Source organism: Nematolebias whitei, chromosome 22, assembly GCF_014905685.2.
Source record: "Nematolebias whitei isolate Nwh7 chromosome 22, NemWhi1, whole genome shotgun sequence".
NCBI classification, from domain to species: Eukaryota; Metazoa; Chordata; class Actinopteri; order Cyprinodontiformes; family Rivulidae; genus Nematolebias; species Nematolebias whitei.
Genome location: NC_056519.1, coordinates 22,108,177 through 22,133,575, shown reverse-complemented (window position 1 = coordinate 22,133,575; position 25,399 = coordinate 22,108,177). Strand labels below are relative to the sequence as shown.

At 40.5% G+C, this 25,399-nt stretch overlaps 1 protein-coding gene across 1 annotated transcript; it reads left to right on the top strand.

The window, feature by feature from the left end:
• Positions 1 to 2,973: 2,973 nt before the first annotated feature.
• Positions 2,974 to 9,572, top strand: LOC119428536 (anoctamin-2). The gene is made up of 3 exons (XM_037696219.1): positions 2,974 to 3,020; positions 7,135 to 7,240; positions 9,198 to 9,572. Exons 1-3 carry the CDS (start codon positions 2,974 to 2,976, stop codon positions 9,570 to 9,572), a joined length of 528 nt encoding a protein of 175 aa, XP_037552147.1.
• Positions 9,573 to 25,399: the final 15,827 nt, after the last annotated feature.

The window sequence follows — 25,399 nt, the reverse complement described above, 5'->3', positions numbered from 1 at the left end:
TTATATTGCTTAAAAGTATAGTTTCCTCAAATTGTTGGGGTGGCTGAAGGTTAATCTATGGTGGCCAAGGCCACCACTGCCACCCCTGGCTCCACCATTGTGTCTGGTTGTGGATAAAATACTTCAAGCGATGATACTCTGCTCCACATTGGATAAAAAAAAAAGTAAAAAATTAATAAAAGAAAACCTGTGTCTCTTCATATACATAGTGTAACTCCTGCCCACTTGAATATCTTGCACCAAAAACATTAAGGTTTACTTTCATTATTTTGAGACAAGGGACTGTAAAAAATTGTGTAACATCTCTTTTTTAGGTATTTAAAAAAAAAAGTTTGACAGCTTAGCACAAATTTGTGTGATCTCCAGCAATGCCAGGCTGCATCAGATACAACAATGTTGTAGGATGAACATAGCAACGTTGAAACTTCACAAACACAATTCATATGTACGCTATAATAACAACGGTTATGAAGAAGTGACTCAACAGTATTGTTACACAATCTTTGTCCACACTGCCATGATGGGTCACACTTGTGGCGCTTCCATAGGAGTCGCAACAATTATATGTGAAGGGGACGTGTCCCCCTCACATTTAAAAAATATTCATTTGGACCTCTCCACATTTACCATGAACTATTAGTTCACTCAGAATTGTCTCTATTTCTTCTTGTATGAATCCATTCCACTTGATTAATAGATGAATACTCAAATCATTAAAAGTCCACTCCGGGTTTTCCAGGTTACCGACAACAACTCACCACACCGCAAGCAGTGTTTCCCCAAGGTCACGTGACTTGGTAGGATGCTCCCATGGGGAGGAGGGAGAGACATTTCTGTGTTGCGTGCTAGATTAGCGCTACATTAGTGCCAGCAGTTGTTGACCGAGGTGGATGGGAGGAGCAGGTTAGGATGGTCAAAGAAGCTAAAATAGTTATTGAATCAAGTGTTCACATATGTAGGTAAATGTAGATGTTGAACAACCTGTTAAAATACACCAAAATGCAGAAAATGGCATTTACTTTATTCAAAAATTTCTGGGGGAGGACCTCCAGACCCCTCCCCCACTACCACCACCAGTGTGTCCAGTCTGTCATTCCCCTATCTGTTATGGAAGCACAATCCATAGTGTACTTCCGGGTTGCACGGATTGCCGTTGTTTATGAATAAAAACGGTCTTAATGTACTTAGAAAAGTATGTGCTCTATCTCCGCCGATCTTCATGTAGCTAATTTACGCCACTCGTATTTCCGTTACAAATCATTGGTTAAGATGATATGCTTCACATTAGACCTGACCCCCCAGCCTGGGCTGAATGAGGAAAACCCTGCAGGATACCAAATGAATTATTTGCATGGTGAAAGAGCACCACTCAGTGGTGAAGCTGCATATCATTTCAATCATGACGTAAATATGTCAACGACTTTAATGGAAATACGAGTGGCGTAAATTAGCAACATGAAAATTGGCGGAGATAGAGCACTTACTTTTCTAAGTATTTTGTAAATTAATACTGTTCTTATTCATAAACGGAATGATACCAGTACATTTTCCTTAATCTAGCATATTGAATGGCGATTCGTGCAACCCAGAAGTATTCCTTTTAGCACATGCATAAATGAGCTACACTACGGAACGGGTTCTGCAACAGATTGGGGAATGACACCCTCCACATTACAAATGCTTCTGACCCCAGTGGACGTTTAAATCTAGGTGACTATATTGCTCGTCATTCTATCAGTTTCGTGGCGTCTCTGGGCAGCACGCCTCATCCCCAAAATGCCCCCCGGGCGCTTTCAATAGCTGCCCACTGCACCACCTGGTGGTGGATGGGTTAAATGCAGAGACTAATTTCGCCATTGTATGGAAACATACAGTGCTGACATTGTGATGACATTATTATTATTATTATTATTATTATTAGAGCAGTGTCTACGCATTGTTTTTTGTTCTGGATATATGTACTGTGAAAACATGACAAACTACATGTGGCTGCTGTGACGTACATGCTGATTTGTAGGAGTTTAAGTGGTGTTGAAAGAGTTACAAAAATTTAGATTTTTTTTTCTTTACTGGTTGTGGTTAACATGTTCGCCATGGCAACAAAGCACACACCGCATGCATGCACTATAACTGTTTTATAGCTGAATGCAGATATCCTAATGTCACAAAAGAAAGAAAAAAAGGAGTCCTGCATCTGGTGAAGAAATAATGTAGCAGAAATATAGGACTCAGTAGGAATAAACATTTTTATTTTGTGTTACATGTCTGCAAGTTCCTAAATATCACAGAAAATATAAATATCGTGCTTTCTGTGTTTATGAGCTTAGGCTTTGATCAAAATATTGTTTAATTTTTTTATTCATTTGCAAATATTTTTAAAATAAAAATGTAGCATTACAAATAAGTAACAAACTTCTAACCAAGCAATTAGATTTTCTGTATTGCGTTTAGATTTGGTTTAAATTGATAATTGTATTTTCATAATGTATCACATTTTAAGGCCATTTTTCATCATAATTATGCATTTAGAGAAGATGAAGATAGTAAATATGTATTTTTCCTCACTGTTTTGAACATTCTCTTCCAAATGTACTAATTTAACTTAATACTGTTGTTTGGTGTTAGCCATGGCTCTACAAAGCAAACCTCTGTTTCTAAATGGTCTTGTTTCTTGCCTAAAGATCTGCTTCAGGTTTACAATGTGAGGGATTGTCTGCTAGTTTTTGCCTTCAGACAGAGGAAACATACTTGTTTTATTTTATATCACATGAAGAAAAGCGGCACTTTTTACAACTCATTAAATGGTCCACAGTCCTCAGGATTCCTTCACTGCTATTTGCAGATGATGTGGTCCTGTTGATTTCATTGTGCCTTGATCTTCAGCTCTCACTGGAGCTGTTTGCAGCCGAGTGTGAAGCGGCTGGGATGAGACTCGGCACCTCCACATCTGAGGCCATGGTCCTCAGTTGGAAAATGGTGGACTGCTCTCTTCAGGTCGAGGGTGAGGTTCTGCCTCAAGTGTAGGAGTTCAGGCATCTCTGGGTTTTGTTCACGAGTGAGGGAAGAATGGAGCGTGAGATTGACAGACGGATTGGTACAGCATCTGCAGTATTGTGGGCTCTGTACTGGTCCTTTGTGGTGAAGATGGAGCTGAGCTGTAAGGCAAAGCTCTGTTTACCGGTCAGTCTACGTTCCTACCCTCACCTATGGTCATGAAGTAGTGACCAAAAGAATGAGATCGTGGAAACAGGCGGTTGAAATGAGTTTCCTCTGCAGGGTAGCTGGACTCTCCTTTAGAGATAGGTTGAGAAGGTCAGTTATCCAGGAGATATTCTGAGTAGAACCGTTGCTCCTCTACATCAAGATGAGCCAGTTGAGGTGGTTTGGGCATCTGGTAAGGATGGTTCCTGGGTGCCTCCCTAAGGAGGTGCTTCGGGCATGTCTTACTGGGAGGAGACCCCGGGGAAGACCCAGGACACACTGGAGAGACTAGTCTCTCGGTTGGCATGGGAATGCTTTGGAGTCCTCCCAGAAGAGCTGGAAGAGGTGACTGTGGAAAGAGATGTCTGGACCTCTCTGCTCAAGCTGCTGTCCAGATGGATGGATGAATGGATGGATGGATGAACAGCCAATGGCAGCCAATGAACAACAATGGCTGATGTGAGCTGATGGCCCACAGCCATCAGCATAAAAACATATCTCATTGAAACCATAATGATGAGTTACAACAAAATGTAATTACCCTTTGGGATTAATAAAGTATTTTGTATTGAATTGAATTGAATTAAACAGTCCACACATTTTTGTAGCATCTGCCAAATGTGCGTGCATTCTGGCTGATATGGACTTGGTTCTTAAATGTTTGGACCGGTAACCTTCACATAATAAGTTGTGTGAAGGTGATGTACACAGACTTAAAGTTTCATTTAGCTTAAACTGAGACCGTTTTTACTTAATCCACTTCCTGGAAAACGTTTTTAACCACCAACAACCACCCCTGCCAGCATTTGCTATTTGCGAGAATTAGCAACGTGTAGCAATCCTTGAGGTGTCTGGGGGCAAGCCTCTTAGAAAAGTTTGAAAAAAATCTACTCAAATCTTTGTATTTTCCAGGCATTTGAAGTGTATTTTACTAAATTCACAACATAAAACCTGTATTTTATATGTTTACCTAAAGGTGGAACACAGTCTTACAGCTGGTCTTAGAGCTGAACTTTAGCTGAGATCACACTTGAAGATTGCATTACTCTTTTTGTCTGAAAGCTGAGAAGCTGTGCCTCGCAGCTAGTATAGTTTATATACAGTAACCTCAACCTGCTGTGGCAGGAAATCCATGAAACAGCCCCTCTGTCCCTCCCTCCACAAAGACGCAACATAAACAGGTAAGCCAAGCCAGCTTTGGTCAAATGCGGGTCACTTGGGGGTCCCACCCCTTCGTATGCAGGACAGGTGGTGCAAAATCTGGGACTGTCCTGCCCAAATCTGGATGGTTGGCATGTATGGTTATCCTGTGCATAAAAGGCTAATAATAGAGCAAAAAATTGTAATAATATAAAAAAAGGAGAGTCATGCTAAAATTGTTCTTTATTTTTAAATGTTGTCCTGACACCTCCGTCAGTGTATTTTAGCATTTTTTTGAGGGGATCTGTTTCTATTTTTAAATACGAGGAGACATAAGTTGATGGGTTTTTTTGTTTTATTTTGCACAAACAGGAAAAATAAGTATTTAAACAATATCTTTAATAAAGTAGACGAGGTCTGAATCGTCACCTGCCATCATTTCTAACGCTTGCATCTCACTGTGACTGTTGGAAACTAGTTGGACATAAATGACACTGAACTGGTACTCACATGTTTGCACACACATAAGTAACTTTAAATAAATTGCCACAAATGTTGTGCATTGTTTTTGGCCACACTGTCTTTTTTATGTCTCAATTTTATTGCCTTTTTATGTCGCCCATCAGTCACAATTCTTTTTCATTGGCCACCAAACCCTCCCAAAGCTTTGCACTTTCTGACCCTTGGAAACTAAACTGAGATGTATTTGAGATGGGTTCTAAAAATCTGCAACAATTATTGTCATCATTGTATGTTTCCATACAATGGCAAAATTAGTTCTCTGCATTTAACCCATCACACCTGAGACACATCCAGGTGGAGCAGTGGGCAGCTATGTAAGTGCCCGGGGAGCAATTAGGGATTAGGTGTTTTGCTCAGAGACACCTCAACATGTGGGGATGGCTGGGAGTCGAACCACGACTTTCTGGTCCCAAGTTGGCTGCCATACCTCTTCCCCATCTCGGCCCCACCGAAGGAGAACTGATATATACAACTGCATGTCATCTGCACATAAAGAAACTTTGTGCTCCGTACCTAGTCAGTTTATCCCCTTAATGATGGAGTTATGCCGTAAAGCTATAGCTAATGGTTCTATCGTCAACGCAAATAGAAGTGGTGAAAGTGGGCACCCCTGACTTGTACCCTGCTGCAGTTCAAAATAGGAAGCTATATTACAGTTAGTGCGGACCGCTGCAATTAGGGAGGTATACATCAGCCTCACCCATGATATGAATTTGAGACCAAATTTAAATAACTTTAAAGTCTCGAAGAGGTTGCCCTACTCCATCCGGTCAAAAGCTTTCTCCGCATCTAATGAAACAATGACTTCATCACAGGTGTGCTCAGGTGGGCCTGGAGTGTACAACACATCAAGCAGCCACTGAACATTGAAGAAAGCCTGATGGTTTCTAACAAACCTAGTCTGATCAGGCGAAACGAGAGTGGGGACCACCCGCTCCCGTTGTCTTGCCAGGACCTTCGCAAGAATTTTCACATCAGTTTTTAAAAGTGAGGTAGGTCTATAGGAGCCACAGTTTAGAGGGTCTTTGTCTTTCTAATCTAACTGAATCTAACTGGAGAACAACATTTGTCTTGCAAATTTATTAAACATTTTTTAAACTGAAAATTAGAAGGAAAAAAGGTTCTGCAACCTATATGAGAAATTTCCAGAATGCTTATCACAATTTGTCGCCGCCAAGTGAAATCCAGACTTATTACCACCCCTTCAAACCAAAGCTGTGGCCTTCAGGTTTAGACTTTAGCAGGTTTTAGCATTAACTCAGCTGTTCATTTTCTCTAGGCGTTTATTTGGACAAACTGCTGTGTCTTCCTATTTCCTTCCTGTGGATGTGACTGACAGCATTTAAGTCATGGTAAAATAAATGAAACCTTCAAGTTGAACATAAAGGTGACCTATGTTCATTTTGAAGGAATGGCAGGAAACAGCTTGACCAAACTTTTCCATCCTCTTGGCTGAACACCAGAAATTCCTGACAAAAAGTCCACAAGAGAACGTTCAAACAGTACGTTTGTGAAAGCCGGAGCAATTTTTTTCTTCAAAACTTCAAAGCCTAAAGCAATCCAATGACAAATATCTCTTCAACTTCCAGAGATAATGATCTTTTTATGTGACAGAGAAGCTCTACAACATCATAAATAAATAAACACAGGACATACTGATGTTTCCATGGGTTGAAATATGATTTTTTTTTTCTTTGTGTGTGACATGAAATCACAGCTGCCCATTCAGACAATATGCATTTTTAATGTGAAGTGCTTTATTTGACATGCTAGTCGTAAACAACACATCATCTCTACATCTATCTCTTTCAATTTCCCTCTTTGTCTATTCCAGTATGAGTACATTGGCGTTTTGCTTAACATGTGTTTCGGTTTATGTGCTGTTTATTTAGCCTGCACACTAACGATTGTTTACTACAAAGGATGCAACGAAAAAAAAACTCCAAATGAGGTTAATTGCTGTTTGAGTCAGAGCTGAAGCTGAGAAGAGGAGAACATTATTTTAATTAGCCTCTTGCCTGCAACCGGGTTGGAGAATGAAAACAATACTGAAGTCAAAACTTTTGTCTAAGTCAGATTTTTCAACTGTTTCCTGTTGATCATCGGCCACAAACACAGATTGCGTCACGTTCTGTTTATTAGGTGTGTCAGTTTCTGGTACTTAGATTTTTAAAAGTCCTCAGTTAAAATACTTGTGTCCTGAATTCAGAGTACTCATATATATTTGATGGATTTCAGTTTGAGCTTTTGTGCTTGTGTGTTTTGTTTTAGGTATAAGGATTACAGAGAACCCCCCTGGTCTCCAGATGCATACCAGTTCTCCAAACAGTACTGGTGTGTCCTCTCTGCAAGACTGGCATTCGTCATTCTGTTTCAGGTATGTGTTTGTGGTGATTTTTTTTTTTTAATAACAGGTCAGTAATTGCAGCTCATACCTTCTTTTTAGGAGGAGCTATGGAGAATGAACACCTGTTGTTGGCAATAAATTCAATGAAATGTGGATCAAACTGTGCTCTCGTTACAATCGGGGGTCACAGTTGGTCAGCGACCAGCTCTTTTGTTGTTTGCACACATTCCTAACATGTGCTGTCCAAATGTTCCCTCAACATCAAGGTTGTTGAAGACCTTTACAAACGACTGCTGGAGACACATCATGAATCAGGAACACATCTGGGTTATCTTACTGTTGCTCCGTATATATTTATATACAGTGGTGCTTGAAAGTTTGTGAAAGCTTTAGAATTGTCTATATTTCTGCATAAATATGACCTAAAACATCATCAGATTTCACACAAGTCCTAAAAGTAAATAAAGAGAACCCATTTAAACAAATGAGACAACAATATTATACTTAAATAAACAATACAATACTTAAATCCCTTTTAAAGTGGATCCAGGGAGGGGTTGGGTGTTGCGGACAACGTCAGAATAGAATCCAAAGAGTCCGGGCCCCTCTGATTGGTCCGTAGACTTCCTCGGTGGGAGGGGGGGAGGGACAGAGCATCAAAGGTTTACAAAACTTCCAGGTGAATTAAGATAAGATGGCTTATCAAAGCCAGTCAGGGAGCTGAATTCAGATAAACGTGATTGTTTTGGGGACAGGCAGAACTTTACTGGCATCTACCTTGAGTCTGTGTCAGTTCACTCGGTTCTGAAACGTCCAAATTAAATGGCCACACCACTGGACCATGCCTGAGAGTATTCCCCGAGATCTGATCCATTCTGCCAAAAGCATTTGAGTCTGGGTGCTCGAGGCACGAACCAAGCCATCATAAGGCAAGCAGCATGACCAGGTCCAAATTTGCTGCTGATGACTTCCTTGAATGTTGATAAACCTGGAACCAGCCAAATCCAAAAAGCAGGAAACCAGTTGACATAAATCCAATTATATACAGTATGTGTCTTTAACATCCACACATGGCAGCAGAGATAGACACATCATCAAGTCTTCCAAGTCGATGAGACATCCAGCTGTGTGCATGCCAACAGGGCAAATTCTCTCACCTAAAGCCTGTCTTCTCTTCAAAGAAATGTTGTAAATTGCGTTGAGGGACCAACTGACCAAATCCATAACAGAATTATGTTTCGGAAGATTTATAGAAGAGAGGCTTTTAAGCAGTTTCAGGGTCCGTGTGAATAATACAGAATGCATTAGTCACACGGTCCCTGCTCTGACATGTCTGCGAGGACATTTTGGGATCTCACCTGTTTTCAAACCCATTCAGTAAACTTGACCGCGCGCGTCCACTGACACAGCGGCTGAGTCCATTTGGGCTTTGGATGAATTGCTGGCAGTAGTCCATATAAAGCTTAACTGAACTTTTTTTTAGCTTCTTTCAACCGACCAGTCAGCATGCGGTCAAACGGCCACGTGCGGCTGGTGATCCAAATAGTATGGCAAGCCATGTTGCCATAAAATTGGATTGTCAGCCGCATGCGTCTGCTGACACAATCAAAAGCCCGACACCGACTCAGCCCGCTCATCCAGCACATTATTATGGTCCGGCCCAGCTTGAATTCGGGCCGGGTCGAGCTTTGGGCCCGGGTTAGAAATGACAGCTCTATTGATGTCTGAGTTTTACTCCTGGACCTGTTGTCCCTGTGACCCGACCATAGATGGGGGAAGAAATTCTGTTGTTACTGATTCATGGTGTTTCTCCAACAGTAATCTGAAAAGGTTTTCCACCAACTTTGTTGTCATTGATACTTTTGGACATTTGTTAGTGGAATGTGTTTGCAGTCATTAAAAGAGCTGATTATAAATAAATTGAAGTTAAAAAAAGTTCTCAAACATGCTGCTTTTTATCCCTTCTCCTCCCCTCTGCTTTTTGCAGAACTTGGTGATGTTCCTGGGCCTGATGGTTGCTTGGGTGATCCCAGATGTCCCCAAAACCATCGTGGAACAGCTCAAACGGGAAAAGAAGCTCATAGTCAACCTATTTTTGCAGGAGGAAAAGGAAAAATTACAGCTCATCCAGAGCCTCTTCAGTAAGGATATTACCCTCCACCCTGACAACCAAGCACAGAACCAGGACCAGGGCCTCCCCATTCCTGGCCGCTACAGTACTCTACCCATAGCCCCATCGACTGGAGATGGAGGAGGAGGCCCAAGGGCGAGGTGTAGGGCTGCCAGCTTCAGCCAGTTCAGTGGAAATACTTCTTCATTATCCAGGAAAGAAAATGCAAACTCAAAGCACACAGCAGTGTGATGTGTTTTTGTGTGGGGATGCTTCAGCTGGGCCTCAGGGCTTGTACTTCCCGGGACTTGGTTTGTGTATGACTTTACCTGTGTCTTCTGTGTCCTGCGGCAAATACTGTAAGTCGTCACCTTGAGATCGTAAAACTTGGGCGACCTGCTCTCTCTGTGGATGAATGTTTAATGGTTCGAATGGATGTACGTACGTTGTCTCCTAACTCGCGCGACTGTTCACCTAAAAGTGTTGTCATTTTTACTTTTTGGTAAAACTGAGTTATTTAGTGAGGCACAAACCTTCATAGCGTAGAGAAGCAATAATTACCATATTAGGGTGGATAACTGAATATTACAGACACATACAAAAACTGTGGACTACGACTTGTTCAGTAATAAGCACTTACCCATCATGAACAGACTGATGGACATCGTGGCTTACCTTTAGGGCTGTCTGTTCTGTATTTGTATTTTCCTGCTTTTATGCTCTTTGTGTATTTAAATGTATTTTTGTTTACAAATTTTGTAGCTTTTACAACATTCCCCACTTTCTGTACTCTTTATATAATTCAGGAATCACTTGGAGCAATTTTCATACTGCAATTGTGTTGTGACTGAAGATCCAGCTGCTGGTTGTTGTTTCTTACACTTTGCCCTACGTATTGACGGATGGAAAACCTGCCAAGTGGCACACTGTGGTGCCATGCAATCCTGTTCAAGCTGTACTATTGAAAATGTACAAAAAAATGGTTAAACTTTTATAAGCCATAAGGACTTTAACAGCTACCCGCTAACTGTAGAATAGTTTGATGCTAAAGGATTGTCACCTCACAATGGGTGAGTTTTAATGATCTCACTGTGTTTATGATAAATTAAAGAAAAGTGCATCGACTCAATAATTCTGAAATAATGCAGCTCTTTGACAAAACTAAACTTCTTCTGCCCAAAGGAAGACACATGGAAAACCTTAAGTCTTTAGCTCTTGAAAGACACAGTTTTTATTTTGTAAAAATATCCGAACTGTTACTGACCCGTAATTTCACCTCTGATACATCTCTTTAATGTTTTTATTAAGATACTTTCAGCTTTTTAGGTATGCACGTTTAACTAAGTTAAGTTCCTAAAAGTATACTAAATAGCGTAGCTTTAGAACTTTATTGTCATATTGAAATTTGCATTCTAGTCATTTTTGGCAGAGAAAAGCAAGTTTTATTAACGTAATTTATGTACAGAAAACAACCTTTTAAGACAGTGTTTTGACTTCTCTATGTCTAATTTTACTGGCAGAGCTTGACTGAAATGCGGGAGCCATAATTCCTCACTGAACTGTGCAAATTAAAAATTTTATGGTTAAATATCCAACAAACTTCTTTAAAACCAAGACCCAACCATTTCTTTATTAAGCCCACATGCCCTGTCCACAAAACTTGAAATATTTCAAAATGTAAAGATTTTCTGCAACATATATACAACCTTTCCAAAGGAAAGGTTTTAGTGAGAAAAAGTAACATTTTTTTATACTGCAATCTCTTTTTTGGTGTAAGTGGACTTTTAAAAATGATGACAAAGCCAACAGTTTTGCACATTCTTCCTATCGCTTAGTGCCCTAGAAACCAAAACAACAATGAAGCCGTTATTTCATTTGTAAGGGACTTGTTTTGCTTTATCCTGAAAAAAGTTTTTGATCCTCTCCCGGTTTACAATTGTAAACTAGTTTTGGCGCTATCTTCAGCCAAGCTAAGAATGTTCTTTGCTTGTATTTGGATATTTCACTATTGTAAACATATGCATATTTCAGAGTTTTATAAGAATACTGTAGATAGCAATGTTTCATCAACAGAGAAGAAAAACCTATTGAAAATATCTAGCGTATCGGTAGTTTAAATGTGGCCATAGTTCTGACTAAGGATTTATTGCCCCTTTACTATATTTAGTATTTAAGAAGACTTATTGCACTTTGCGTCACTGAGATGATGCTAAAGCTGAGAAACATCGCTATGGAGATTATTTGCAAATCATTAATACTGTAGGTCTAAATTCTATTTGTATGTAGTAGTAGTGTAAAATTATCATCATTGTCAATAAAATATTGCTACAAGTCACCAGTCCACCACAGAGACAAAGCAACCAGATATTCACATTAACGCCTATGGTCATTTAATAATTTTAAGCTAACTTGTATGATTTTGAAATGTGGGAGAAAAATCCTGATCATGAATCATGATTCCACATGGAGGATATGCAAACTCTACACAAAAAGAGCTGCAAAGTCTAGTTTGAACTGAAAACCTTTCTTGATAGGGGCAACTGTTAGCAGCCCATTTCATAAAACAGGAATATTCTTTCATCCATGTATATTTCATGGCTCCAAAATAGCACCTCTTAAGTTTGTTGTGTATTTATAGCATGATGTAATACCATGAAAAAGTAAGGTACGACTTGTAAACTTATTTGGTGTTTTCGATTAAATATTCAGTAAAACGTAAAATCACAGGAATAATGGCCGCTCCCATCTTTAGTTGTCAAATCAAAATACTATTTACTGAGGAACTCACCAACTTCACAACACAGAAATGAAAAATGTGAATAAAGAAACAAGTTATTGCAAAGTCCTAATTAAAGGTAGTACAAATAAAGATAGTTTTTTGTGTTGACAAGCTGATGAAGGGTTCAAAATTATGGCACCTGTTAAAAAATTTCACAAATGGTACATTTCATTAGTGACCTCTCAGTAACACAACCAAGCACTAAAAGTATTCCAAAAAGAGATAATTGTTTCAAAGGTAAGGATGAAGAGATTTACAGCTTTAAGGTTATCAATTAGAAGAGTTTGTTTCTCTCAATGTGAAACTGCAAAAACCTGAGACGTCAGCAAAGGGTAATTATACATCTGAGGCATTTCTACAATCTAGTTGTGACCAATAAATACCACAAATAAAAAATTATCATTGATCTTCAGATGGTGCTACAGCGAAAAACAGGTTTGTTACTCTTGTGGTAGGTTTTTTTTTTACTTTACAGTAAACACATTACTTATTACTAAACTTTGTAGAGTAGGAAAAACATAACAAAAAACCACCAGAGAAGCCACTTAAAAAAAACAATAGGGTTTGATTTAGTTAATATTTAATATCATCAGGATATTTAATATATTAAACTACGTTTTGCACGTTTCACAGCATGGTTCGGTAGAAAGGGTCACATGTTAACCTGGTCTGTCTGAAGTCTCAATCAATGAAACATTAAAGACCAAGTGGAAGAAGATGACATAAATAACTTAAGTACATTTAAGCTACAATCAGTTCAAAATGTAGTTAATGTAGTGAATTTGTTCTGTACTACAGTTAAATCAGAACCGTTGATGTATTCAGAGAATCCACCGTGTGATGCTGTGGGTCAGTGTGTCTTTCTGAGCTGATACAAACATCCTTTGTCAGCGTCGACTATGGGTGAGCAGATTTTCATTAAAAATGGGCCTATCTTTCAACTCGATATTTTTTAATGCCAACATGCTGTAAACCTTTAGCTGTTTCTGATGCCTTGTGACTGCTTTTTATTGAATACAACATTCATCTGCTCAGATATGACTCAGTGACAGACTGTTATATTGAAACTGTATTAAATCTGATTTTAGAGAATTGTGATAAGTAAATATTTGCTATACAAGCTTCTGTTGTTCACCCTTATCTTAAGCTGGTGTACAAATTCTGAATACAGATTTGTTAGATGGTTAACCAAGTCACTCCTTTTCCTTTTGTATTTAGTCTGTTCATTATGTGAGATGTATTGCGGGCATTAACTTGCTAGCTAGCTAGCTAGCTAAAGCTCTAAACTGAATGTCTCATTTTGACTGCTGGGACTAGTTGGAGACAAAAAAAAAAATCTGCCTTTGATCTACACTAAATTACATGCGTGCACAAACCCTTGGCAAAGTTTTGACTGAAATTTTGCAGAGACTTTGGACATGGTCAAAAAGAAAATACTTATACAGCTCTAGGTTTCCACAATAACAGAAATTAAAAGTACAAGAGTTCCAGATGCCTGTATGGACTGTAGTTTGAGAGAGAAAAAAAAATTTCATGAATGATCCATTATCTTGTCAGGTTTTGTCACTGGTTCCGATAGCAACACTATCATCCTCACGATAGTGGACAAGTTCTCCAAGGCAGTCCATTCCATTCCCCTTTCAATCCTAGATATTTTAGCCTACTAGACAGCTCAATTTCTGGTCCTGGCTTTAGTAATGCCTTTGGATCCACAGTTAGCCTAATCCACCATCAAACCAATGGCCAACATACACATAAATCAGATTGTGGAAGCGACTCTCAGACATATTATTGTCAACCATCCCTCAGTCTGGAACTCTCAGTTACCATGGATAGAATAAGCTCACAATACTCTTATCTCTTTAGAAACTGGTTTTTCTCCTTTCTAGGCCACCATGGGTTATCCACTCCCCCCGTTTCCCATCCACAAGCCATAAATCACAGTTTTGGTCAGTACAATTACTTGCAACACTATAAAGGGAGAGTGGTTTTGATGACAGACAAACCAAGACCACTGTCCTACACTCGGTGGACAAGAACAAGAAGACATAACATGAAAAGAATGCAGGCACCACAAAACTCAACTGAATAGAAGGTATGACTTATCATCCTGTGGCATCACACAAAAAGGTGTTTCTCAAAAGTTGTCTCCAAGATTTCTCAGTATATTAGAGAATGAGTTTATCAGTTCCACTGTGGTATGCCTCAGGCTTCCACCTTCCATAATAAACTTTCTACCTTCCACATCATCTAACTCATACCAGTCATAAACAAGCCTTTGGTCCTCTGGCCAACCACCCAGCACCCGTTTGCCTCAATGAAGACCATCTGTAGTACACTGTCCATCAAATTCTCACAGTCAAATTTAGGGGTTGAGATGCCTAAAACCAGTCTGAAAGAGGAATCGTGAATTCTTCGGCCATTCATTTAGGAGCCTACTCTCATTTCAGATGTATTTTTATGTTTCTGTGAGGACCCAGGCAAATGCCTTAGGTCTCCAACAGTGGAAACGGTTGAGAAGGTGGTACTGTTCTGATTCTGTGCTGTTTTGTTATTGTTGTGGTTTTAGTAATCTTTTTAGTTGCAGGATGAACTGCAGAGGGTGTCTCTGCTGGGCAGGGCTGTTTCTCCTGACAGCTCCCTCTCAGCTGTTTTCCAAGTGAGCTGATTGTCACCTGCGTATTTAAGGCTGAGCTGAGAAACTGTTCTTCATTGGTCCATCAGTCAGCTAATGGTCAATGATCCAACCTCAGTTTCCTAGTACTACTTCTCTCACATCTTCTTCTGTGAGAAAAGTATGACTTGCCTTGGTTTATCTACAGTGCTCTTTGTACTCATCCTGGCATCTCTTCTGTGGGTGTACTCCTGCCATCTCCTTGGTCTGCTTCTCAGACGTACTCTTGTGCTGCCACTTGGTTAAAATCTCTCTTCAAGAATGTTTCCTAAAACTCCCTCCTGCAACATACAGAAGGGTCAGCTGTGTCTTTCATCGCTACCTGGCTCTGCTCTGTCCTTCTTCATTTATACGCCACCACTCACCATTTCTTGACATCATATATCACCTCCTCTGCAGACCTGAAAATCACAAGGGACAAAGTAAGAAAATGACCACAAACAGTTCCAGAGAAAATGACTTACCTGAACTCGCCTGTGAAATCACTAAACCCTGTTCCGTTCTTTCTGCAGAGGAAAACAGTCATCACATCTGCACCCTTCAAACCCTACAGTACATTGACAAGGCTAATTAATCAAAGCTAGTTAAGAGTCATGATGACAAGTACAGATGTACTTTTTACGTCTCATAAATGAAATGGCAACATAATTTCCTACAGCATATTGAGTACTATCCTATGTTGTCATAGATAAAAAGTTAGCAGTAAATTCACACTTGTGTGGTCTAAATATTTACTAATAAAGCTAAAATACAATGAGGGTACATCAGCATGTACAACATTAAATCACACATGCTTCTTGTATCACTTTATTACCGTTAAACCAACACCAGCTGTTTACTTGCTGGGGTGATCATAGTTTTTCTAACAAACATCCAGTCTGTGGTATACTGAGATTCACATTCCAGACATTTACAACTCTGTAGGAGGAAAGCTGTGCACTAATGGAGAAGATGTAATCTTCCAAGAACTGTTGGCATTTCCTTGTTAACTGGGCTGCATCCGGATGCACAACAGATTTTCACCTTTTTTCTTCTACCGGTCTGATATTTCTGTGAGATTCTTCAACTGGATGTGAGATCAAAACGAGGATTGTGGAAGATAAATGTTTGAGAGTTTATGAAAATTAAATCCTGTGGTCAGTCTGTTAAAAAGAACTGTTCTCTGGAACCAAAAGCACAGAAATGTTTTTTTTTTTTTTTTTGAAAGACTTATCTTATGTGAAACACAGTCAGAACACAGGTTGATAATTTATCACGTTGCAGACTGTTGTAAATCATACAGTTCTCAGAAAAAGAGATTAATCGGCAAAAGGATAAAAAGGGATAAAGTAACTCAGAGCAGGATAATAATAATTTATTCAATTTGTACTGCACCTTACATTTTACAATCTCAAGGTGCTACAATATAAAACAGCTAGAGATAATTAAACATGGACTAAAAACTACAAATAGCAGGATTGAAAATACATTTCAACATTATAAAATATTTCAAATAAGAAGGTCTTCAGTCCTTTCTTAAAACTTTCTGTAGTCTGGGGCATAGTTAGTTGCAGGGCTTAATTTGTAAACCGATCGATGCCACAATGCAAATAGAGGGCGGGCCGGCTTGGGTGGCGGGGGTGTCCTGGGGAACGCACATGCTCACAAGTGAAGAACCTGACAAGTTGTTCATCCATCCATCCATCCATTATTTTTTACCCGCTTCTTCCATTTTGGGTCATGGGGTCGCTGCTGCCCATGTCCAGCAATCACTGTATGAGAGGGTGGGGGACTCTCTGGACAGGTCTCCAGTCCATCACAGGGCCACATAGAGACAAACAAGACAAACAACCATTCACTCACACCTAGGGACAATTTAGAGTTACCAATCAGTCTAACATGCATGTTTTTGGTCTGTGGGAGGAAACTAGAGTGCCCAGAGAAAACCCACACATGCACAGAGAGAACACACAAACTCCACCCAGAAAGGCCCCCGGACCGAGATTTGAACCAGGGACCTGCTCGCTGAGAGGCAGCTGCTCTACCAGTTGTGCCACCGTGCTGCCACAAATTGTTTAATGACATAAAATACACTGCCTGGCCAATAAAAAGGTCACACACTAATATTTCATTGGACCACCTTTAGCTTTGATTACAGCATGCATTTGATGTGTCATTGTTTCGATAAACTTTTGCAATGTGACAAGATCTATTTCCATCCAGTGTTGCATTAATTTTTCACCAAGATCTTGCATTGATGACTAGGCACTAGTCATGACGGGTGCATCACTTCACCTGCCTCTCTTCTTACCCTGATGCACCCATCACTCTGGAACAGGGTCAGTCTGGACTCAGACCACATGACTTCTTCCATTGCTCCAGAGTCCAATCTTTCTGCCATCTCCTTAGATGTTTTCTCTGCTTGATGCCAATGATTTGACCCTTCTCAAACAGACAGACATCTTTTCCACGACCACGCGATGTGTCTTTCAACATGGTTGTTTAAGAAATGAGAAGCAACTCATTGCACCAGTTGAGGTTAAATAACTTGTTGCAGCTGAAAGATAATCACCCATGCAGTAATTATCCAATAGGAGGCTCGTACCTATTTGCTTAGTTAAATCCAGGTGGCGACTTTTTTTGGCCAGGCAGTGTATATTTTGACAGCAAAAAGTAGAGTCCTAACATTTATTAAATATTACTTCTGTATTTACAAAACAAACAAACAAAAAAAAAACTATAAAAATTGTGCTTTGACAAACTAAAAAACTATTTAGTTAAAGTGAAAGCAATTACAGCATTGTAAGAGGGGGACAGTTGAACCCGGAGGCCTCCACCCCTGTTCAATGGTCGTCCATCAATGATCGTCCATCATTAAATATGGGTGGAGGCCTCCGGGTTCAACTGTCCCCATGAGTTCAATGAGTACGCTGCTTCATTGTTTTGTGTTGAATAAATAACTGATTTGAAATTATTAAATGTTGATTTACTGGTACTCTCACCTATAGTCACGAGGTATGAATTATAATCCGAGACCCTTAATTCAAGTGGCTAAAATGAGCTTCCTCAATCTCAAAGAAAAGTTCAGGAGCTCCGTCATCTGGGAGGAGTTTGAAATAGACCTGCTGCTTCTCTGCCTAAATAGGAGTCTGATTAGGTAGTTTTGACATCTACGGTAATTGGAACGCCTCCTGATCACCTCCCTCTGGAGGTTTGTTAGGCACAGCACACTGAGAGGAAATCATGGGGCAGCCCCAGAAATCACTGGAGGGATTATATATATCCTCTCTGGCCTGAGAATGCCTTGGAATCTCTCAGGACAAGTTGTAGAGTTGCTGTGGAAAGAGATGTCTGGGTTTCACTCCTAGATATGTTGCTTTCAGGACAAGACCACAGATAAGAGCAGAAAATGGAGAGATGGAGGGATTTTTCCTTGCATGACAGGAACTAGCTATATTACTGCCAAATGATTGCAAGTTTAAGTCATACAGTGACAGAAAACACAAGCACAGATTTGGTAAAAAGTCATTTATGGACTTAATGTTGTAGCTTGTGGTTTAAGAAAACTCAGTTTGAAAGCATATATAAGAGATGTCCGTTTCATGTTGGCTAGGGTGCATTCACACCAGCCCTGTTTAGTCCACTTTAATCGAACTCTAGCTCGTTTTCCTAGAAAGTCCGGTTCATTTAGGGAGGTGTGAACGCGCCATTGAACTCTGTCACGGAACAAAAAAGGCGAACTCTGGCCCGGGCTAAAACCTAGGTCTCTGTCCAGTAGAAGAGAACTCCAGCGCGGTTCGAGTACAGTGTGAATGCAAACAGATTGGGCCCCGCTCCGCAGGACAACCAAACACGCATTTCTCTGACCTTATATGGAGCCGTCAGCTGCCTTGTGTGAAAAACAATATTCTCCAGGGTCTTCTGTCTCATCTTCTGCTCATGCTGAGTCCATTTTTGAAAAATAACAAAATATAACTCCTAAAACTGCTAAAACGATGCCACTTCATTTTTATTTTTATTTACAGAAGAAGACGAAGACGCGTCTTCAGAGGTTTTTGTGTCGTTTCTTTCAGTAGTTGTTGGTGCAGCGCCCCCACAGGCGAGCGGGGGAACAGGTTGGTTCAACAGGTTGACTCGACTGCACAGTGCAGTGTGAATGCAAACACACCAGCTCAAATGTAAACAAAAGGTTATGAATATTGGTCCCAAACCGAACCGAGTCTACCGGACTATCTGGTGTGAAAACGACCTTATTTCAAGGTTCAAAATTCATTACCAAAATATAGGCCTGTCACGATAACAAATGTTGTTGGGCGATTAATTGTCTCAGAAATGATTGCGATAAACGATAATATTGTTTAAAATTTAACAGTAATTAATTGTCAAATTTTAGAAGACATTGAATTTGTTTGGTGTGTAGTACCTTTTTGGACCAACTGATGGCAGTTTAAGACTGTTTGAACCAAAGGATGGATAGTTGAGCAGCGTGTCTCTTTAAGAAAAATTGAAGGGAGGACTGTTGATGTGACATAGACTGACATGGTCGACGTTAGGTGGTTTGAGCTCTTTAGCATAGCATTTTTCAAACAAAACTTTTAATAAAAAATCGGTAAAAAAAAATTCTCAGCTTTTTTTCAGAGAAAAACAACTTTTTACACAAAGACATGGGTTTCAACTGTGAATTTTGGAGCTTCGACAAGACGGAGGTTTATTCCCAAGGTTGGCCTGTTAGCTTAGCTTGTAGCTTAGCGTCTAAGCTTAGCTGCTTTTAATGATCCAAAAACGTGATTTTGGATGGTTAAAATGGATTTTAAAGAGAATGGGAGGGGTCAGTGAAGAGCACCGGAGTTGAGCCTTTTGTCATCCAGTGTCTTCAGTAGAAAGAGAGAGACACGAAGAAACGATAAAGCCGGTAAATGAAAATGAGGTCGATAATTTTCATTCATCATGCGATTAATTGATTTATTGTTTATCGTGACAGGCCTACCAAAACAACAGGAAACAAATCCAATAGTATGTTTTTGTTCAGCTAGCGCCCCAGTTTCTCCAACTCCAGCCTATTTGGAGCCGTCAGTCCTGATGAGTTCAAAAACAAACCGTCAAGCAGATAATTCAAGTTTCACTCCTGATTGAAAAGTTCAATCTACATCACCTTAAGTTTCAGTTTTATAGTTGTCTTTAGATGTTTGCTGTCATAATTTTGTGGGGTTTGATTAGGCATAGAAGAAGGAATACAAGATGGCGCCGTTGTACGTGGCTTGTCGTCTGTCTCTTCTCAAGTTGTTACTTTTTGTGCTATTTTTCTTGACTTTTGTTCAGATTGTGTCATCACTGTTTACTTGTGACCGCCAGACACTTTTAAATATTAATTCCATCGTGGGAAAAGTACCGTTTCGTGACCTTTATGGACGATCCAAGACTTTTCCTCCACCTCACCTGGCATCCATACCTCCATTTCTACGGAATCCTTGTGTTGTGGTCGCCCGCAGCGGGCGCCGTCGCAGGAGACGCGGCAGGAGGGGCGGGTTGCTTGTGAAGCTTCGGGCTCACTTCGCCTCTTCTTCATTCCAATCTTCGCGCAAGATTCTCAGGAAATACAACTTTGTGGACATACGATGCCCCATGGAATATTCATACAGCTGGTTACGCGTCGTGGATACGGACACCGGCAGCGGCGCATTTCCTGGTCTTCAGCGTGCAAAGATCTGTAGGCGTGGCAGGGTTCAGGAGAACCTCCGCTCCTTTGGCCGCACATCCCAGGATAACAGCCAGTGCTCCATCCGGATGGCTCTTCTGAACACTAGATCTGTCATAAATAAAACTTTTATTCTCCACGATTTCTTCTGCGCAAACTCTCTGGACTTTCTGCTGCTGACAGAAACGTGGCTGAGACCGGGCGATAACAGCGCGTTTTCTGATCTCTCCCCCTCGGGCTGCTCCTTCTTCAGCTCCCCACGTCTGACAGGCCACGGTGGTGGTGTTGCCACTATCTATAAGGACAATTTTAAATGCAGACTTCTGCCCACCATCACTTACTCCTCCTTTGAACTTCAGATGTTTGTGATTGAGCTCACCCCGAATGTTTTATGTGCTGTTGCCTATCGCCCACCTAAATATAACAAGGAATTCATTCAAGAATTCTCTGAATTCCTTGCTGATATTATTTCTAATTATGACAGTTTTTTTATTTGTGGAGATTTTAATATTCGTATTTGTTGTCCCACTGACCCACTGGCTTCTGAGTTTTTAAAGCTTTTAGCTTCTTTTAATTTAACACAATCAGTGAATTCACCAACACATCATCTTGGCCACACTCTGGACCTTATTATTTCTCATGGACTGTCCATTTCTCACTGTGAAATTTCTGAGTCTGCCATCTCGGATCATTTCCCTATTTTTTTCCAATTTACAGCCCCCCACCCAGCCAGGAGGCCTCTGGCTGCGGGGTGTCATCGCCGCTGTCTCACCTCAGCCAGTGCCCGACAGTTTACCACTGCTTTTATGGACTCACAGTTTTATTCAGTTGGTCCTGATGCTTCTCTGTGTCCCAAAGATTTCCTGTCATTGTTTTCTGATACCTGCACTGGGATCCTGGACTCTATTGCTCCGGTGAAGTTCAGACACCCTAAACCCAGAGCTGAGCCTTGGATGAAAAATCCTACTGTATGCAAACTCAGGAGACAATGTAGAAGGGCTGAAAGACAGTGGAAGCATGACAGGCAACATGATTCTTTGGTTTTATTAAGGAGAACTCTTGTTCTGTATCAGAGATCTGTTAATGATGCAAAATCACAATTTCTGTCTAACATTATCACAAACAGTAGCCACTGCCCCAGGGTGTTATTTAATACAATTAACTCTGTGTTTTAAATCCACCCACCTCAGTCTTACCTGATGCCTCAGCCTCCACCTGTGAGAACTTTCTCTCCTTTTTTATTGATAAAGTTGCATCGGTTAGACAAGCCACAGGCACACCTGCTACTTCTGTTTCAGAGTGTTCTTTTATCTCTGCTGGTTCTGCTTTATTCGAGCAGTTTGAACTAGTGTCTTATTCCCTCTTGGACAAAATCGTCAAATCCATTAAACCCACCAACTGCCCCACTGATTTTCTCCCCACCAGATTATTGAAAGAGGTATTTAATATTGTTGGTCCTTACCTTCTTCCTTTTTTCAATTCATGTTTGTCCATTGGAATTATGCCTTCTGCTTTTAAACATGCAACGGTCCGCCCCCTTCTCAAAAAAACAAATCTTGATCCCTTGGTTTTATCTAATTTTAGACCTATTTCTAATTTATCCTTCCTCTCCAAAGTTTTAGAAAAAATTGTTCTTACGCAAATTCAGCCTTTTCTGGAAAAAAGCACAATCCTGGATAAATTTCAATCTGGTTTTAGATCCCGACATAGCACAGAATCTGCATTATTGAAAGTTCATAACGACATAGCTCAGTCAGTTGACTCTGGGTGCCCAGTAGCTCTGGTGCTCCTCGACCTCACAGCAGCCTTTGACACTGTGGACCACTCTGTCCTTCTGTCTCGCCTCCATGATTTTGTTGGGATTCGTGGTATTGCTCTGAAGTGGTTCACGTCCTATTTATCTGATAGAACCTTTTCTATCTTGTTCAATGGCTCCTCTTCCTCTACAGCCCCTCTTCTGTGTGGGGTGCCACAGGGTTCCATTTTGGGTCCTTTGCTCTTTTCATTATACATGTTGCCACTTGGATCTATTATAAGACAACACAATGTCAACTTTCATTTTTATGCAGATGATTTGCAGATCTATTTACCATTAAGGTCAGGATCCAATAACCCAATGCTTTCTCTCTTCGACTGCATCTCTGCAATCAAACATTGGCTGAACAAGAACTTCCTGTTTTTAAATGACAGTAAAACAGAATGGATTTTATTTGGTGACAAAGATGCAACTGGCCTGGGAAATTTGGACATAAACTTCAGTGACTGTGTGAATAACCTTGGGGTGACCTTTGATAAGGCTTTACACTTTGACAAACATATTGCCTCTGTTGTCCGGTCGGGATTCTTTTATTTACGCCTTTTAAAAAAGGTCAAACCCTTTTTAAATTGTCACGACCTGGAGAAAGCTGTTCATGCTTTTATCACTTCTAGGCTCGATTATTGTAACGCTCTGTATGTCGGTGTACCACAGTCATCACTGAGTCGCCTCCAGCTTGTACAGAATGCAGCAGCGCGCCTTTTAACCAACACTCCTAGATGGGACCACATCACACCTGTTTTATTCTCACTACATTGGCTCCCTGTCCGTTTTAGAATAGATTTTAAACTTTTATTATTTGTTTTTAAAGCTCTGAATGGCCTTGCTCCTCCTTATATAACTGAGATGCTAAGTTTCCCCGCCCGCTCCAGATCTTTGAGGTCAGACAGCCAGCTCCTGCTCTCTGTTCCAAGGACTAAATATAAACGCTGGGGTGACCGTGCCTTTTCTGCGGCCGCACCTCGACTCTGGAATAAGCTCCCACTTGATCTGCGTCAGATTACTGAACTTGGCCCTTTTAAATCGAAGCTTAAGACTTTTTTGTTCCAACAAGCTTTTAGTACGTAAATATGTGGTGACATTTCTGGTTTTATTTGTGCTATTATGTTGTGTTTTCTTGCTTTTGACCTATTGTCATTTTAAGTACTGTTTTTTGTTAAGCACTTTGGTCACCATCACCATGGTTGTGTAAAGTGCTATAGAAATAATTAAATAAATAAACAAAATAAATAATAACATGAACAAGGTTAAGAAAACGTTCTAATTTGCATTAAAAGTCCAAACTATGCACAAACATTTTCTTTTCCTGAGTTGCCAGGCGAAACATTCTAACCCTTTAGAAACTAACAGAAAACTTGTTAGACAAAATACAATGTCCAGCAGTGATGAAGACATTGCTCAGGTCTGTTGTTTTAAAGAACAAGCCAAGAAGAAAGGAAAGGCTCTTAAATTACTGGTACATGTACTTTTAGTTAGGGATGGGCAATATTTATGATACATACCGATAAGAAATCATTAGTAATGCCACCAGTTTGCCATGAAAACAATAAATGCTGGCTCATGACGTACGTAGGTTTGAGTGGTGTAAGTGGAGTTTAGACAAGAAGAAAGAAATGTGCTTAACAACAGACAGTGAAGCTAGCGTGGTCAGAGCAGTCACCTTGAACAATTCAATTCAGTTTATTTATAAAGCACCAGTTCACAACAGAAGTTGTCTCAGGGCACTGAACAGAAACATTCACATACTTTATACATTATAAAAGCAAATTAGAAAACTTTTCTATCTAAATAAGCCAACAGATTGTGTTGAACCTTCACTTCATCGCAGTCTCCCATCCTGAGCAAGCACAAAGGCAACAGTGGAAAGGAAAAAACCCTCGTCAGGAAGAAACCTCCAGCAGAACCAGGCTCAGGACGAGCAGCCATCTGCTTTGACTGGTTGAGTTTGAGAGAACAGGAAGGAGAAACAAAAGAACACAGAATGGCAGGTCCAGGTGTACTTTCTATAGGAAGAAAGACAAAAAAAACACATGTTAAGATAGAAATACTAACAAATACAAACAGGTAGAGTAGAGCAAGTAAGGTAGGAGTGGTGGCGCAGAGGTTAGAGAAGGTGGGCCTGTGATCGGAAGGTCGCCGGTCCAACCCCCAGTACTGACAACATCAAAATGTGGGTGGGAAAGATGAGGCACCCACACCTGCCTCCACCCTCATTTGCTCCACTCTGAGCCCTTGAGCAAGGCCCTTAACCCCCACCATCTGCTCCTCCGGGAGCCCTAGATAGCAGCTCTCTGCTCCACACAGTAGCTTGGTGGTCTGTGGTTGTGTCAGGAAGGACATCCAGTGTAAAAATAATTGCTAAATCTTCATGCGGCTTAGTTTGCTATAGCAACCCCTGAAGAAGGGAGGAGCTGAAAGGGGAAAAAAGAGTAGAGCAAGTAAAGACAGAGCAGATTGAGGAAATGTGGGCAATTTGTCCTCCAGCAGTTTAAGCCTATATATACCAGCATAACCAAGGGATAGCTCAGGAAACCCAAGCCAACCCTAACTATAGGATTTATCAAAAAGGAAAGATCTTTTGTCAGCCTCACGGACAGAAACTGGAAGCTGGTTCCACAAGAGAGGAGCCTGATAACTGAAAGATCTGCCTCCCATTCTGCTTTTGGAAACTCTAGGAACCACAAAGAAACCTGCAGTCTGAGAGTGAAATTCTCTGTTGGGAAAATATGGAGCAATAAGATCTGTAATATAAGATGGAGCTAGGTTGTTGAGGGCTTTGAATGTACAATGAACAAGTGATGAAGCTGCCTTGCTTCAGACTTCACCCTCACGTTATTGAGCTTCTGTTTTTACTTTTGAAGATTTAGGATTTTATCGTACCCAGTGTGTCTCGGTACAGTCTAATCAAGTTGAATTTGATACTTGCTGAACTTATATGACTTTTACAAAGTAGTTATTGGAAACATTGCCTTTATCAACATATTAGTAGTACCCCCCCCCCCCCCCCCCCACACACACACACACACACACACACACACATTTTGAATTAAAGATCTTTCTTGGCACACAGTGTGGCACTCAGTTGAGAGGTTCTAATCTGTGAGGAGCTCTGCAGATACCTGCTCCTAGAGCACAT

Coding starts and splice junctions, on each gene's coding strand:
- LOC119428536 (XM_037696219.1), top strand. CDS start 2,974: ATGGTGGACTGCTCTCTTCAGGTCGAGGGTGAGGTTCTGCCTCAAGT. Junction 3,021..7,134: donor GGTGAGGTTCTGCCTCAAGT/GTAGGAGTTCAG, acceptor GTTTTGTTTTAG/GTATAAGGATTACAGAGAAC. Junction 7,241..9,197: donor CATTCGTCATTCTGTTTCAG/GTATGTGTTTGT, acceptor TGCTTTTTGCAG/AACTTGGTGATGTTCCTGGG.